Here is an 18,356-nt window from a genome sequence, read left to right on the forward strand (position 1 = left end):
ATGTTGTTATTAATTAAAGTACTTTTTAATTTTATTCCTTATTTTACACTGTTTCCTTTACAGAATTAAACTGGTTTATTTTCCTTAGAGAGGATCTCCTACACACGGTAGCAGTCATGTTAACATCAGGTGTAGTACAGTATCTCATGCAGATCCATGGGGCAGTTTAACACCACTTTCAGAATGAGAAGAAGCAGTTGTGGAGAAAATGATGACATGCTGCTTTAAACAGCTTTCAAATAATGGGGGAGAAAAAAGCATAGGCTTCGGCTGAGGTAGGACGTGTCCTTGGTAGGACTGTCTTATGAAAGCTCCCTTTTAGTAACATAGGTCACACTAAATGGAACAGTTCTAGGAGGCTGCGTTGTGACATCACGGAAAGGTTGTATATGCATCAAAGCATATATTAAAACATACTTCAACCTTAAACACCCAAATTTTATTTCTGACCTAATTTGACATAAACTCAAATAAATAAATTATGTTACTCATAATATTTGAAGAGTTGAAATGAAGAGTTGTGCATGTAGTTCCAGTTTTAGGGTTAAAATGTGAGCTTTTATATGAAGGGAGTGGATTTAAATGAACAAAATTGGGACCCTGCAGTGGGGCTGACTATATAATCTCTGTAGGTGACTGTGTGTGTGTTATATGTGATTTGTATGTGTCTTTATGTTTTCCATATATTTAATGTGTGTGTTGTGTGTTGGCAGAACGAGTGTGACTGTGCGTCTGAGTGCTCCTGCACCTGCTCCACCTGCACAAGGTACAAGGAGGAGACTCAGGGACTTTACCTGGAGAGAGCTCTAGAAGGTAAGTCACACTGGAATTAATCTCCCTACATATACCTCGTAATCTCACACCATCTCCCTGAGCAATGATTTCCCCCTCCTGTTCCCTGTCCCCAGGTGACGTGGACAGCATCACCAGTCTGATCCATCACCATGTCCCCGAGGCCCAGCTGATTGAGATGGTTGGTCAGGAGATGACCTACCTCCTGCCCAACAAGGGGTTTAAACACAGGTCCTATGCCAGTCTGTTCAGAGAGCTGGAGGAGACACTGGGGGACATGGGTCTCAGCAGTTTTGGCATCTCTGACACATCCCTGGAGGAGGTACGGCTCTAACATCACAATGGTAAAAGATTTTGGGGACCCTGGGTACATGCTGGGGACCACTCTGCTCTGTCAAGGCTGTGACAGCTGGGACACGGTGTTTTATTTGCAGGAGAGACAAGAGAGCAACAGCTCATCAGGAGGAATAGCAGTGTTCTGGCTCCTGCTTTATGGAAGTAGTGCCACTGTGTTGATTATAACATGAGTGTTCTGTGTGTTATGTTATCGCTCTCTCGTGCTGCCTGCAGTTCAGACCCAGTGTTACAGCTAAAGGTTCGAGAATCACTTGACCAACCCCTACACTACTGAGTCACCACATGTCCAGTGCTGCCATCCAGGGACATTGGGTAGAGGTTCAGCTTGAGGAGGAAATCCTTCATGTGTTCATGTGATTTATGTGAGAGATTATCAAGGTCTTTAGGATATGAATGTCATGTTTAAAGAAGGTGATGTTGTTTGCAGATAAAAGAGAAATCCATATTTATTAAGGAAGTAAGGGATAAACAAATGCAAAAGCCAGAAAGTCAATCACAAAATCTGAATAAACAAGGCGACCAGGGGGATATTGCACAAAGTAGGATTTGCCCAAAGACCAAATCATAGATATAGTAAGAAATAGTAATGTCCCTCAGCTCTGTTGCTATTGGACAAGTTTAAACTTGGGCTTAAATAAGCTGGCTAAACTGAGAAATCCTGCTTTATGGAATATCCCCCATATCCAAAAAAGTGTGAATAAAAAAAAGAAGTTAAAATACAAGCATAAGGTCAAAATCAGGAAAAAAAATACACAGCAAAAAAGAGAAAACTTTATGTTCAGGGAAAGGCCAAACTCAGCAAAGTTACCACTAAAGCCTGGGCTTTAATACAGACTATAATGATCTATAATGGTGAACAGGTGTATTAATTGTGTGAATTGGAGAACTAGAAAACATTATCATTGGCTGCTGTGTCCAGATATTGTTCCTGAGGTTTCTGGGAATTCTCTGTTCTGAGGGAGGTGTCATGAACTTGGTGTTGTAGTTTGATGATGAACCGGTCTCGGTTTTGTCCAGCTCTTCTGGAACTGGTGTTGGTGTTGTCTGGCTCTGCTGTGTTTTCCACCTCCTGGTGGAAACTTTTGTTCCAATAACCAGAAAGATGATATGCAGAGCTGCACCAAACAAACCTAGATTACTTTCACTGGTGACAAAATTATAAACAAGCAGTGTTTGATGGGTGGAGCTAGAGGCGGAGCCAGACCAAACGGTATATATTCCATTGGCTGTAGTAAAGATGATTGTATTTTAAAGTTAAGAATCCAAGGTTAAAGCTGGTTTCAGAGCAGCAGGGTATCATGTGTTGTTCTCTCATATCTCCTGTTACATGCTGCAGAAATACAGCTGTTCATATAGGTTTCTCCTCTCTCAGATTTTCCTGAAAGTCACTGCGGATGGAGAAGCAGCGAATGGAGCCATGAACCTAGGTAAATATTCTTATACTTGTCCTTCACTTTCAGCATCACCCTCAATATGGCTCCTTAAAGATAAATCATATTAAATCTGGAGGATATCACTAACACTCCTTGTTCTGAGGTCACAAGAACACATACAAGGCCAAAAGGTTAGTAAACCAGCCGGAAAAATGGTGTGGGAGGAGTGAAGGAACATCACTTTTTCGTTCCTCAACATCCACAGCTGAATAGCCTCTGAACAATACACCGAAGCCCCAATTCAACCCTGGTTGTTTGCTCCTAATGCAAATATTTTTGTAAATAAACAAACAGTGGCTGTAATTGGACCCTCTGACGAGTGTTATTATATCATTATTGATAATGTATCACATCTGATTGGTTCCTCAGAGCAGTGGATGCTGCTGCAGGGGTGACATGTAAACACTGTGGGTCCTGAAGGTGAACAGAAACAAATGAACAACAGATAAAAACTGTTTTCGCTTAGCGTTCCCCAGCAGCTTAATGCAGACAGTCAGCCAGGGCAGTGTCTGAGCGGCTGTGCTTTACTGTAGAGCATTGAGACTAGTCTAGACCAGGCTACACAGCTCACCGAGGAGGGACAGAGCTCTTCTGCACTCTAAAATATAATGAGCATCATTCATAAAACCTTTGTAAGAAAACAGAAGCAAACTGTGTTTAATTTACGTGGAAATAGACATTCCCAAAAACTTTTCCGCCAGATTCAGGAAAACTGCGTAAATACCAGAGCTGTATATGAAACTATGCCCTATTTACTATATAGTGCCCTATATTGGTGTTCCACCATTTTGTAGAAGTGTCTGAAAACATAGTGGACAATTTTCAGAGCATTCAAACAATCCCACAATACAGTGTAGTTACAACCCATGTACACTAACAGATTACCCATAATCCACAGGGTTGTTTGCCAAAGACTCACATGAGGTAGTGTCCTAAATCATTCACTAACCTCCTGAATTCAGTTCCCTATAATATTGAACTATATAGTGAATAATATATATAATAATAAATATATATATATATATATATATATATATATATATATATATATATATATATATATATATATATATATAGTGAATAATAATATGTGAATAGGGAGCCATTTCAGACACGGTATATTTTTTAGTAGAAAGTGTGTATGTTAGTGAATACCAAATATGTTTCTTTGCAATTAACATACCATTACCATAATCAGGGGTGTATCAAGCTTTTCAAAAGTGGGGGTGTTCTCGGATGGGGAAGTAAAATTCATTCATTCATTCATTCCTTATATGTAACCGCTTATCCCGTTCAGGGTCTGAAGCCTACACGGAATCATTGGGTGCAAGGCAGGGACACACCCTGGAGGGGGCGCCAGTCCTTCACAGGGCAATACACACACACACACACACACACACACACACCTCTGGACACTTGTTCACAAGCTTAGCAGGATGGCTTTGGACTCCCCTCTAAACATGTCAAAACGCAGCGGTTCACTGGAAAGAACCAAGGTTCCAAATCGGGAACGGAACCAGTTCAAGAACCAGAGTTCTTTTCGTGGAAAAGCGCTATGGTTGACAGAAACAAATCAGTGTTCCAATTGGTTTCCACCTCATCCAAAACACCCACTGTCACATTTGGAACCTCAAAAGTGTTTGCTCTGGCACATTTTAAGCCGTTTGAGAGGTACTGTTTCACACATTCACTACATTTGATTTACAAATGCAAATCTTTTTTACACATTTAAAAATTATTTCTATACATTACATATATTTTTTTCCACATTTGCGATTTTAAATTATTAAATTGTTATTATTGTTGTTGTAGTGCATTCGAAGATGTCAGGGTCGAGGGGCGGATTGAGGGAAGCGGACGCACTCGCTAAAGCACAGTATATTTAATATAAACAAAACAACGATACTTAAACATAATGAAAACAAACAGGGAGCCAAACAGGTTAAACGGGACACGAGGAGCAAATCAGGGCAAAACGGGACAAACAGACTAAAGAACGAGACGACAGGAAATGAAACGACAACGTGGGAACTTACAGAGACAGACTGGATACCACGACTGACATGACAAAGAATGAGAGAACAAGAGAACACGACAGACTTGACATGATACAGGGAACAATAGAACAATGACCAACAAACAGGAAGTGTAGGAAGGGGACTTAAATACAAGACACTGACGAGACGCACCTGAGACAGATAACGAGAAGGACGGGTTAACAGATGACAGACGAGGAGGCGGGACAAAGGCGGAGACTAGAACATAAACAAAACAGAGCCATGTGCAAATAAAGCACATGGCGGGGACAACAGACTGACAGGACGAAGGCGTGACAGATGCCCCCCCCCAAGAACGCGCAACTCCCGGGCGCGTACTCCTAAACCCCCCAGGAGCTGGCACAGGAGAGGGCACGGAAAACAAGACAGGACAACAAACCAACGGGTGACAGGACTCAGGACAATACGGGAACAGACACTGGAGCTGGGGACACAACAGCACCGAATATACGAGACGGGACATGGGACATGACAGGTGACTGACATTGGACATGACACAGGATGGAAACAGGGACTGGACAGAAGACGGGACAGGTGACAGGACTTGGTGCTGGGTCTGGACGGGAGCAGAGACTGGTGACAAGACACTGGACAGAATAGGAACGTTAGACTGGACAGGGGTACGTGACTGGACAGAAGACAGGACAGGTGACATGACACTAGACTGAAACGGAGACGGGACTGGAGACTGGACAGGGGATTGAAAGGGAAACTGGACCGGAGACAAGACAGGTGACTGGACATTGGACGGTTACGGGAACTGGACGTGAGACAAGACAGAGGGTTGAAACAGGGACTGGACAGGACTGACAGGGGACAAGACAGAGGGTTGAAACAGAGACTGGACCGGAGACAAGACGGGTGACTGGACATTGGACGGATACGAAGACTGGACATGACTAACAGGGGACTGAACCGGGGGTTGAAACATAGACTGGACAGGGCTGATAGGGGACTGGACAGGACTCACAGGAGACTGGACTGGACTTGGTAGGGGAACAGGGACGAAGACATTCAGGGGGACAGACACGAACACAGTGACAGGGACTGGGACAGAGACAAAAGCTGACATGGGTACTGGGACAAGGACAGAGACAGGAACCAAGACAGGGACAGACAGGGGAACCAATATAACAGGGGGGTGCCCAGGACTGGCTAATGTCTGTGGGGCAGTCTGAGGAACCAGCCTGGGCACAGTTCTGGGGATCGGCCCTGAAGTCCTTCGGGCCGACCTACGGACATGGACAGGAGAGGCCGTAGCCACAGTCACGGGGACAGGAGAGGCCGTAGCCACAGTCACGGGGACAGGAGAGGCCGTAGCCACAGTCACGGGGACAGGAGCGGCGGGTGCCGCCATAGTCACGGGGACAGGAGCGGCGGGTGCCGCCATCACCGAGACAGGAGCGGCGGGTGCCGCCATCACCGAGACAGGAGCGGCGGGTGCCGCCATCACCGAGACAGGAGCGGCGGGTGCCGCCATCACCGAGACAGGAGCGGCGGGTGCCGCCATCACCGAGACAGGAGCATGTGCGACGACGTCCACGGAGGCAGAGGAATCTGCGCCGTCGTCCACGGAGACTGGAGAACGTGCGACTACGTCCACGGAGGCAGAGGAATCTGCGCCGTCGTCCACGGAGACTGGGGAACGTGCGACGACGTCCACGGAGGCAGAGGAATCTGCGCCGTCGTCCACGGAGACTGGAGAACGTGTGTAGTGGAGTATGGACCAAATATGAATACCAGATCGAAATGAAGAAATGAAAAGTTTTGGATTAAAACTTTTCCAGTCTGAATAGGACCTTTCCTCTGCGACCAAGTCACATTCCAGAGGACTGTCTGTGCCCGCGGGGGTCAAAGCCCACACACACGCACACTCATAAGCTAAGAGCATCAAAGAACCCTTTAAAGCAACACATGGCCCCAACAACCCCGTCTCTCTTTTAACTAACAGGAACTGTCGAGATAACTAACTTAAAGAGACAGGAACCTCAAACAAAGGAGAGAGCTTTTACGGCCCGTTTTTATGACAATGGCACCTAAATGTCTAATCCTTATCTTTCACGGAGATCAACAGATGTTCAAACCAAAGTGACCTCGAGTGAACTCCCGTGAATCAACAGCTGAAGCACGAATCAACAGCGACACCAAATGGACACTGGCGAAACTACGCCTCGCTCGGAGTCGCTGGAAAACAATAGCGGAAAATAATCAAACTCTGATTATTTGTGTATTAAACCTATGTATTGATGTCACTTTCTGTACCCTCAGATGAATGCCTACCTCCTAATGAAATGTGTATATTGTGGACTGTTTTCTATCATGAAGAGAAATCCTACCTCTGAATAGGATTAAACGAACTAATATACTTTCCCAGCATAGCATCATAAATGGGACGTAAAGATGAAACCTTATGTAACTGTCTGATGTTAATAGTCCAATGTACTCATTGTTATATGTTGATAGCGGGTATAAGAATTTTGATATGAGAAATTCATATTCTTTATGTGAGAATCAATGATTCAAACTCCCTTCGACTCTCTCCCCCTAGCGAGAGTCACGTGAGACTGAACTCGCGTCCAATCAGAAAGAGGACGCCTCCCATTAGGGCGTGACCGCGCCAGCCTTGAAAATAGCAGCTCGACTGCTCACATCCAGTTCGAAGTTTTGAAGAGTCGCGAGGACTCTACAGAAGTAACGGACCACGAAAGAAAGTGGAAAGAGAGAACAACCACGAGGAGATCCGAGAAACTTTGAAACAACAAAGAAACGCTCTCGTCTCCACGCCGACAACAAACAAAGAAAAACCTCTCAGACTTCAGAAAAAGCTTACGAGAGACGTCTCGAAATTAGCTAAGAGTATGAAGTTTTACTAATACGTCGAGTAATTTGAATATCTTTCTTTTCTTTTAATCTTGTTTATGTTTATTACCTATCGAAGTGTGATCTCACGAGTGATCAAAGCGGGTGAAACTTATTTGTGGCCAAAGTAAGGTATCAACCGTTTGAGTAATCGATAACAGATATATTAACGTTATAAGCTGATTCCTGAAGACATCAATCCTGGAAAGCTGAACAACGAGACTAGCTAATACTCTGAAAAAGCCTCTCCACTACGGTGGAAAACCAGCCACGCCTGTGAAAAACCGAAGAAGGGAAATCTCGATCGACGCAGCTCAGCTCGGAATCGAGAGTCTTCAAATCGACTGTAAAGAGATCCTCCATAAGCGGGCCTGCTTCTCACCACGTGGGAACGACGAGAACACCCCGGGACACGGAGATTAAACAGCAGGACGCGACGGCTCGGTGAAACGGCGAACGAGTAAGCTAGCGTATTTAACACCTTTTCAGGAGCTGATGTCTAAATAAACCCTCTTTATAATTTACCATTTATTAACCTTAGTTAGCAACAATTTAATCACAAGACAGTAGTGCCTAGCTCACCTTTAAGCTTGAATCAGTTCCCCCTGCCGGACACAGTGAGATTACAAGGTTGTGCTATGTTAATTAAATACTTCTCTTTATTAATAAAACTCTCATTATTTGAAATCACAGTGTTTGCAATTTGTTCATTAGAATTTCTGAAAATCCGGAAGAACTCATTTAGCATGATTATTATTCATTCTCAAACTAATTATTAATGTTCTAATTGCTTAAACCAATTATAAATCTTAATTAATTTCATTAAGTCAAATATCAGAGGTTGAAGGAGTTTGAATAAAGTCAAGGCTATAAAACAAATTATAAAATTATATGTATGTATTTGTGGTGTACCTTACTACACTACACGTGCGACGACGTCCACGGAGGCAGAGGAATCTGCGCCGTCGTCCACGGACACTGGAGAATGTGCGACGACGTCCACGGAGGCAGAGGAATCTGCGCCGTCGTCCACGGAGACTGGGAAACGTGCGACGACGTCCACGGAGGCAGAGGAATCTGCGCCGTCGTCCACGGAGACTGGGAAACGTGCGACGACGTCCACGGAGGCAGAGGAATCTGCGCCGTCGTCCACGGAGACAGGAGAGGCACGCGTCGCGCTCACGAAGACAGGAGAGGCGCGCGCCACGCTCTCGAGGACGGGCGGCTGGAGGCGCCGCGTTAATGAAGACAGGCGCGGCCGTTGGAGCCGCTTTTACAAGGACAGGAGTTCGTGCTGCTCGCCGGGCTCGCGCTGGAGCTGTAAAGGGTTTAGGGGGTTTCACAGGCACACCCATTAGATCCCCTCGAGGTGCGCCCCTGTTAGCCTCAGACCTCAGAGCTACGGAGGTGAGGCTAACAGCCCCTACCCTTAACGCCCCCCCAAAAATTTCCCCGGAACTGAGGGGGTAATCCCCCAGCGAGGGGGGGACTCCAGCACGTTTTCCGCCGACTCTTACGACTCGCGCTGGCGTAATCACTCGATTCACGAGCTGCCTCCTCCTGTAGGCGTTGATTAACGCTGGCGTGTATCTGCCGGAGCCGGCTACTCCACATCGCAGCCCTGTCGAACATATTTTCTGTGCTAGCTGCGTCCTGGTGGTTGGTCATTCTGTCAGGGTCGAGGGGCGGATTGAGGGAAGCGGACGCACTCGCTAAAGCACAGTATATTTAATATAAACAAAACAACGATACTTAAACATAATGAAAACAAACAGGGAGCCAAACAGGTTAAACGGGACACGAGGAGCAAATCAGGGCAAAACGGGACAGACAGACTAAAGAACGAGACGACAGGAAATGAAACGACAACGTGGGAACTTACAGAGACAGACTGGATACCACGACTGACATGACAAAGAATGAGAGAACAAGAGAACACGACAGACTTGACATGATACAGGGAACAATAGAACAATGACCAACAAACAGGAAGTGTAGGAAGGGGACTTAAATACAAGACACTGACGAGACGCACCTGAGACAGATAACGAGAAGGACGGGTTAACAGATGACAGACGAGGAGGCGGGACAAAGGCGGAGACTAGAACATAAACAAAACAGAGCCATGTGCAAATAAAGCACATGGCGGGGACAACAGACTGACAGGACGAAGGCGTGACAGAAGACATTTGGGGATTTTAATTTTACGTGTATGTAGTTGCTCAAACTCAGTTACAAATTCCGTTACATTTGTGAGTATTATTTTAAAAAACTCAGAATCTTTTTGACCCTTTTTTGACTCCATAGGTCTGGAGTAATTGCCTCATAGTAGCAAGCATCTTTGATGATGTACAGATTAAGCAAAGCCACAAGTAGCTGCTGCCTTTACAATATAACACAATTGTAAATATCCATCTACAGGTAGAAAAACCAAACTAAGTTGTGAACAACTATTAACTGATTATACACAGATATCTGTAAAATATACAGTCATAGCGTCATTAAAGAACATAAACAACAGTTAAGTCTGCCCTAAATACTACAGTGTTTAATGCATGAATATTTTAACTGGCTTTTTCAGCAGGCTTACTTTACATTCATCAATAATCAGGTTTCCTCTGCTAGCATAATGCTATTTCAACTAGTGCATCAGTGAAATTCACTACACCTTCTCATGGGCGAAGGGTTGACAACTTTTTGAAATCAAAATAAGGAATTTAAATAGTAACAGTTTCTGACTGTAGTAAATCAGATAAAACATACATAAAGCCTTTTTGAACAATGGCAAAGCAGAATCTGTCCATGAATTTTGCAAATACTGTATTAAAAGTTTAAAATAACTATTATATAAAATTGTTCATTAATTACAATAAGGTCTCAAGTGAAAGAATCGTATTCGTCTAAGAGTCTAAAAGATTCATTTAACATCATTATCAGATGTCCAATCAAAATATCACATAATGAATTGCTTATTTAGGACTATTTGTCTTACACTCTAATTAATGTTAATCTGTATGAAAATACTGAATTTGCTTTTAATGTATAAAGAATTACTTTAATTCAAAGAATTTTCTGTGATGTATTGAGGGAGAATGAAATGTAATTTCTCCAGGACAGAGTACTAACATTATTTCTATTTAAAAGTAGACCTGTAGTTCCCAGTTTTTGAGCACTGACCCGCTGCTCTCAGCGCGGCTGCAAAACAAACCCTCTGGAGGGTTTGTGACTCCATTGGCTGCTGATTGGCTAAATAATGGTCACGACCAATGGAAAGCTCATTCTCTGTTTAGGACCCGTGGAGAATCTGCGTGTGACCTCCAATACTACGGAACAAAACGAGTCCCATATTAGTTCAAAACAGAACACCTTTTAGCGTCCAAATATGATACGATAACCTATTTTACGGGATGGTTGTATACGTGTATGTATTCTGTCAAAGCAATACAGACCGATTGCCAACGGCTATCTGGAGACAGAGAAATGATGTTTAGATTAGATTCAAGATTAGATTCAACTTTATTGTCATTGTGCAGAGTACAAGGGCCAATGAAATGTAGTTAGCATCTAACCATAAGTGCAATATATAACATTATTTACATAATTTACATAAAGTGCAGTTGTGATTATTACATAAAGTTGCTTTTGTGAAATGACATTATGATTATGGATTGTGATTAAAGTGCAGTTGTGATATGACATTGTGATTATGGTTGTTAATGTAACCATATATACATATTGAAATATAAAACATGTAAACAAAGTAACATTTTGTAGGTGATGCATTAAGTACTGAAGGATAAATTAAATACAACTTTACAGAAGGTGCAATGTAATGATTGTGCAATGTTTGTTTAAAGTGCCTGAATAGTGTTCATAGTGTTCAGCCTCAGGAAAAAAAAAAACTGTTATGAAGCCTGTTACTGCGGGAACGGAGGCTCCTGTAACATCTGCCAGATGGTAAAAGGCTGAAAAGTCCATGATTTGGGTGGGTGACGTCCTTGACGATGTTTCTTGCCATGCCCAGGCAGTGTTTATGGTAGATGCCCTCGATGGTAGGTAATTCGGTGCCTATGATGTGCTGTGCTGTTTTTACCACCCGCTGGAGAGCTTTGCGGTCTGCAGCACAGCAACTGCCGTACCATACAGAGATGCAGTTGGTAAGTATGCTCTCGATGGTACAGCGGTAAAAGTTCACTAGTATCCTGGGACACAAGTGAGCTTTCTTCAGACTCCGAAGAAAATAGAGGCGCTGCTGCGCCTTTTTGATGAGGACGGAGGAGTTCAAGGACCAGGTGAGATCATTGGAAATGTGGAGACCAAGGAACTTGAAACGGGGCACCTGATCCACTGCAGTTCTATTGATGTAAATGTGGGCGTGAGCTTGGTTCCTAGTCCATCTGAAGTCCATGATGATCTCCATTGTTTTGAGCGTGTTTAGTACCAGGTTATTGTTGTGGCACCACAAGGACAGATGCTGTACTTCATCCCGGTAGGCTGTTTCATTATTATCTGTAATCAAGCCTATCACCGTGGTGTCATCTGCGAATTTGACTATGGTGTTTGAACCATAGGCAGGTACACAGTCATGGGTGAAGAGAGTACAGAATCGGGCTCAGAACACAACCTTGTGGAACGCCAGTGTTCAAGGTGATGGTTGATGAATGAAGGCTGCCTAATCTAACAGATTGGGGTCTGTTAGACAGGAAGTCTAAAATCCAGTGGCAGAGTGATGTGCTGATATCCAGTTGGTTGAGTTTGGATATCAGCATAGACGGAATCACTGTGTTGAATGCAGAACTAAAATCGATGAACAGCATTCTCACATATGAGTTCTGACAGTCCAGGTGGGTTAGTGCAGTGTGTAGTGCTGTTGAGATAGCGTCCTCGGTGGGTCTGTTGCTACGATAGGCAAACTGGTGTGGGTCCAGCGTAGCAGGCAGGCAGGATTTCAAGTGGGAAAGAACTAGTCTTTCAAAGCACTTGGAAATTATTGGGGTGAGTGCAACAGGTCGAAAGTCATTTAACTCTGAAGCAGTAGAGTGCTTAGGCACAGGCACAATGGTGGCAGACTTAAAGATGGATGGTACAGCTGCCTGGGCAAGCGAAACATTAAAAATGTGAGGGAAGACACCCGCAAGTTCCACAGCACAAGCTCTTAGCACACGGCCAGGTACGCCATCAGGGCCAGCTGCTTTTCATGCATTCACTCTGCTCAGCATGCGACTGACGTCCGAAGTGGAAAGTACAAGTGGGTTGTCGTCTGGTGGAGGATCGTTTATTGAAGATATCTCGTTGCCCTGGTCGAACCGAGCGTAGAAGTTGTTCAGCTCATCAGGGAGTGAAGCACTGTTGGTAGATGGAACAGAGTTGGCTGGTTTATAGTCAGTCAGGGTGTGAATTCCCTGCCACATACGCCAAGGGTCAGAGGAGGTAAAGTGCTCCTCAATCCGGCGTTTGTAGCAGTGCTTGGCTATAGCTATTCCTCTCCTCAGGTTAGCTCTGGCCAAGCTGTATGCTTCCCGCTCTCCTGATCTGAAGGCAGCATCTCTGGCTTTGAGCAGAGTGCGAACCTCTCTGTTCATCCAGGGCTTCTGATTAGGGAATGTTATTATTGTCTTTTGTGATGTCTGTCCACACAGTTGTTGATGTGTTTCAGGACAGAGTTAGTGTAGGTGTCCTGTGTAAGTGTATGTGCACTGAAAACAGTGAAGCTAGCGCGGAGCTACAGGAAGCGAGAACAATGCTTGTTTTTCTGCTCTCTCTGTTGATGTTTTCACTCGGTTTTCTTGATTCTGTGCGTTGAGTCTGACTCGCTCAATTTAATGTCATTTTTGCGCTCTCGCATAAAAAACAGTGATCTCACTCCAAATAAAAAGCCCTAAAAATCTCCACAGAAAAGCAAAAAGAAATTATCTGAGCGGAAATCAGTTTTATTGAAGTGCATTCAGATTTGCACATTTTAGTTTCGTTCTATGTGTAAGTTTACTCACTTATGGGAAATTCTAATGAGGGAAGTTCTGTGCAAAAGTTTTAGGCACCTGAGAAAATAAGATTTAAGCTATTATCTGAACAGTAAGAGATAATGTGCTCAAATAAAAAATAAAATCAAATAACATTAATAGTGATATTCTGCATTTTAATGTATTGGTTTAACCTTTAACATCTCTCCTTGTGGCAGTGCAGTTACATTGACAACATTGTGACCTCAAAAATATGGAACAAAACGCATCCCATATTGGTTCATAACGGATTGCATCTTTTAGTGTCCAAATACTGGAGGATTACATATTTTATGAGAGGGTTGGCAGCACTAGTTCCAGCCCAATCTTCATCCAGCTAATCATCCAACAGGCTAACAAAACCATAGCACAGCGTACTTTCCGCAGTAGCTCTAAACACTTCTCTGGCGTCATCAAAGTATTGTGACACCCCTACCAACAACTATGAGAGATAATGCTTGATTAAAATTATTTACATTATTATAATTTACAATTATTTATATCTAATTTATAAAGAATAGCAAAAGAACCTAATGAATGAAAAATTGCGAATGCAAGTGTGAATGCAAATGTGGTAATATGTGGCATTTTGTCTGAAATTCTGTTTATTCATGGGTAGCCCACCCAGAAAATGCTGTGCAAAACATGAGCAGACCTCCAACTTTGCCCACAGTGGACCAGCCGTGGTCTGTCACCTCCTTGCTATTAGGGGTGTCTGGTAAATCTAAATATATATATATATATATATATATTAGTGTATTTCAAATCATAGCTTCATAAAGAATAAAAAACATCAGATTAATTTATTTAAAGTTCAAATGTCTTTATATATGCAGAGTACACAGTGAACAGAAAAAACATTCCTCCGGGACCATGGTGCAACACAAAACATGAGTGCAGACAAAAACACAATTGCAACACAAGTACTAGTGTAGACAGACAGACAGTGCAACACAATACAGAAAAAAAGTGTAAATTTTGTTCTGTGGAAGATCTGTACAGCAGTCTTCCTGGTAGCAGCCACAGAACAGTAAGAGTACAGGAAGTAAAGTGCAAATTATACAAGTTATACAATGTACAGGGGTAATGTGCAATTTTTAAGTGTACAAGAGGTAATGTGCAATATTAAAAAAAAAACGTACAAGAGGTAGTGTGCAACACATGCAAGATATGTATGTGACAAGAGTCCAGGGTCACAGTCACAGTGTGAGGAAGTAGTAAAGTGCAAGAATGCTTATCATGTTAACTGGGATAAGTGGTTGGTGTTTATGAATGTGTGTGTGTGGAGCAGTCTTGTCAGTTCAGACTTTGGAGTTGAGGAGTCTGATGGCTTGTGGGAAGAGGCAAAGTCAGGCTGTGTTGGACCGCATGCTGTGGTACCTCCTTCCAGACAGCAGGAGAGACGACAGTTAGTTTGAGGGGAGGGTGGGGTCGTCCACAGTGTTGGTTGCTTTGTGGAGGGAGAGGGTGGTGTAAATGTCTGTGATGGAGGGGAGTGAGACTCCGATTATCCTCTCAGCTGTACTCATTCTGCGCTGGAGGGTTTTGCAGTCAGAGACAGTGCAGTTCCCAAACCAGGCTGTGATGCAGCTGCTCAGGATGCTCTCTATGGTGCCTCTGTAGAAGATGGTGAAGATGGGTGGAGGGAGACAGGCTTCCTTCAGCTTGTGGTGGAAGTAGAGATGCTGCTGGGTTTTCTTGCCTGTAGAGCTGGTGTTTAGTGTCTAGGTGAGGTTCTCTGCTGTGTGGACACCATGGAACTTCGTACTCTTAACAATCTCCACAGATGACCCGTCCATGTTGAGTGGAGAGTAGCTATTTTGTGCTCTCCTGAAGTTAGCAACCATTTTCTTGGTCTTGCTCACATTCAGGTGAAAGTTGTTGACTTTACGCCAGTCTGTCAGTCCCTGCACCTCCTCTCTATATGCTGACTCGTTGCCTCTGCTAATGAGGCTCAGCATGGTTGTATTATCTGCAAACTTTATAATGTGATTTGCACTGTGTTTTGCCAGACAGTCATGAGTCAGCAGAGTTAACAACAGAGGACACAGAACACTGCCCTAGGGGACCTCAGTGTTCAGTGTGATGGTGCTGGATATGGTTTTCCCAATCCGGACTGACTGGGGTCTCGCAGTCAGAAAGTCCAAGATCCAGTTACAGATGAAGGTGTTGAGGCCCAGCAGGCTTAGCTTTCTAAGAACAGCATTCTAATGTATGTATCCTTCTTCTCCAGGTGAGTGAGAGAGAGATGAAGTGTAGTGGTGTTGGCATCACCCGTGGAGTGGTTAGGATGATAGAAAAATTGCAGGTGGTCCAATGAATGGGGCAGCTGAGTTTTGATGTTCCTCAAGACTAGCCTCTCGAAGTAGCTCATGATGATGGAAATGAGTGCAACCGGTTGGTAGTCATTGAGGCAGGACACTGTGGACAGGGGGATGATGGTGGTGGTCTTGGGACAGTGGAGATGCTCAGGGAGATATTGTAGATCCGTGAGAACATCCGTCAACTGGTCTACACATTTACTGAGCACTCTGCTTGGGATGTTGTCTGGTCCTGCAGCTTTCTATGGGTTGAGTCTGGCCAGAATTTTCCTCACATCCACCAAAGACAGACACATCACCTGTTCATCTGGCTTGGGCATGGTCTTCCTCACAATTGTGTTGTTATGTGCCCCAAACTGTGCATAGAAGTCATTCAGGGCATCAGGGAGGGAAGGCATCAGTGTCACAGGATGGTGGAGTTGTCCTGTAGTTGGTGACTGCCTGGATACATGCGATGTGTGTCATTTGTTTCCTCAAAATGGACACAAACTACATTAAATTTAAAACAAATATATTTATTTATGAGATTATCTCAGTGATATACATATTAGTACTCTAAGCTGATCTCATGCAGATATTGAAACATGTATTTACTTTGTTACTTATTTCATAACCCAATGTATTAGTTTGAACAACTTCAACAGTAACAGGGCTTAGCGCCGCTGAAAGCTCCATATTTTCTACCTCTGTATCTGGATAGTGCCTGCCTGCAGCACAGAAGGTCTCCATCAGAGACTGAAGAGAGACAGACCTGAAATTCTGCACAAAAATGACTCTGCTTATGCTCTGCTTTTTGTGTCTGTCTTCAGACTGAGTGACTGACTGTCACTCCGCTTATGCATTACACACTTACCCAGGCGGAAGAAAAAGTAGCTACCACCAACCGCATATTTAGACAAGATCTCAATAGTTTAGTTACTTTCCACTGTGTTCCTCTTAATGATACACATTACCCCAAATGACTGAAGTATCAAAAGTATCGATATTTTGATTTGAGAATAGATTTTAGAGCATAAACATCTGGTAACTGAGGTTTTGCTATTTCAGTATCTATATTTCAGTATCGATCCTAACATCACTAGCGTGCACACCCTTGCGCCAGTGACATTGCATCAAGTATAACAGCTTAAAATTCCTGGGATGATGGTTGGATGAATGTGGGCTAAAGAATTCATGTTTTAAACGCTCCGGTGTCCAAGCAGCCAAACATGAACAGTTCCTGCACAGGTTCAGGAACATTACAGTGTTCTAAAATGGTCCACAAATACAAAAGAATGAATCTCGAGAGTAAACTGACCACATCGAGAGATCACTTAGCTAATAAACCTAAACACTGTATCATCTCTAAAGACGATACAGTTCTCTGTGTCAAGCTGTCTGTTAAATTGTGCAGTGCAATATCAGCTATTAACACAGGTTACAGACTTTAAACTCTTTTATATTGCAATGATCCATATTAAGAAACTGTCTGACTGAGTAACAAAATTATTTAGCAAACTTGCCTTTAGTTACTGGAAGTTGCTCTGAATACCAGGCTGTATTAGGAAGAGGACTGTTTTGTGAAATTTCTTTTGATTATTTATTCATTTATTATATATTTATGTAGTTTGTGCATTTTCATTCATTTTTAATAACGTTTATTTAAAGTTCTGTCAGGTCAGATGATACTTTCAAAGTCTTTTGGATATTATGCACACTTTACATGTTTTCAGGAGCAGGTGTAAATTTCATTCGTACCTACAAATATTTTGAGACCACGAACATTTTAATGAATCGGGATATTTACGAAAAAAAGTCAATTACGAGCAAAGTCATTCTGGTCTCATTACATGGACGAGGCCCAATGTGGTTAAAGACCACACACACGACAGGCTCTATACCCTGCAGAACATAGATCCCTGATCAGAGCAAACACGTTAAGTCAGGTCAGCTCCTAACATTCTGAGAGCACTGCAATGATACTTTGTCTGTGTCTGTGTGTTTTGGGGTTTATTATTTTTCCTTAATTTGAACTGTGTCCAGAGGTTATGCAGGTCTTTTAGCTTTTTCAGGAAATGATGCTTGAAACAAGTTAAGTTTTTGTAGATGTTATGTGAAACAGATCCAGAAAAGGATACTAATGCTTCCTGCTCTCTAAAAGTGAGGACAATCAGAGACACTGACTGTTTTAAGAGGATTCCCTCAGTAAGCGATTCTGACCCTTAGTGGCATTGTTTACATGCAAAGATTGCAGACTGAATTCATTCAGATTATAGGTACAGACTGATGTGTTTTCATGTACACTACACTCACCAATCTGATAAAAATGGCAGTTTATGTGCATACTACAAGTAAGATTTGCAGGCGCAGAGTACCACTTAGTCTACACGTTACTGGATTTTACTGTAATTGAGAGGAAGACGTCATGACTAATCACACAGGGACACGCACTCAGACCTGCAGAATTTCTGTATGACATGGCAGTCTTGTATGACATGGCAGAAGGTGAGTTGGCTGTAGAGGCTTTTGACTTGTTCCTTCTTTAGTGTGGGTTGTTAA

The 18,356-nt window shown here is 43.2% G+C and overlaps 1 protein-coding gene across 1 annotated transcript in view; it reads left to right on the top strand.

Moving 5' to 3' along the window:
* The window catches only part of LOC136678521 (retinal-specific phospholipid-transporting ATPase ABCA4-like), a 76,345-nt gene that overhangs the window by 34,055 nt on the left and 23,934 nt on the right, over window positions 1-18,356 (top strand). Inside the window, exons 9-11 of the mRNA XM_066656568.1 lie at window positions 714-813; window positions 909-1,114; window positions 2,522-2,576. Coding sequence (XP_066512665.1) covers window positions 714-813; window positions 909-1,114; window positions 2,522-2,576 — 361 coding nt within the window. The remainder of the gene's footprint in view (window positions 1-713; window positions 814-908; window positions 1,115-2,521; window positions 2,577-18,356) is intronic.

Source organism: Hoplias malabaricus, chromosome Y (genome assembly GCF_029633855.1).
Source record: "Hoplias malabaricus isolate fHopMal1 chromosome Y, fHopMal1.hap1, whole genome shotgun sequence".
Lineage (NCBI taxonomy): Eukaryota > Metazoa > Chordata > Actinopteri > Characiformes > Erythrinidae > Hoplias > Hoplias malabaricus.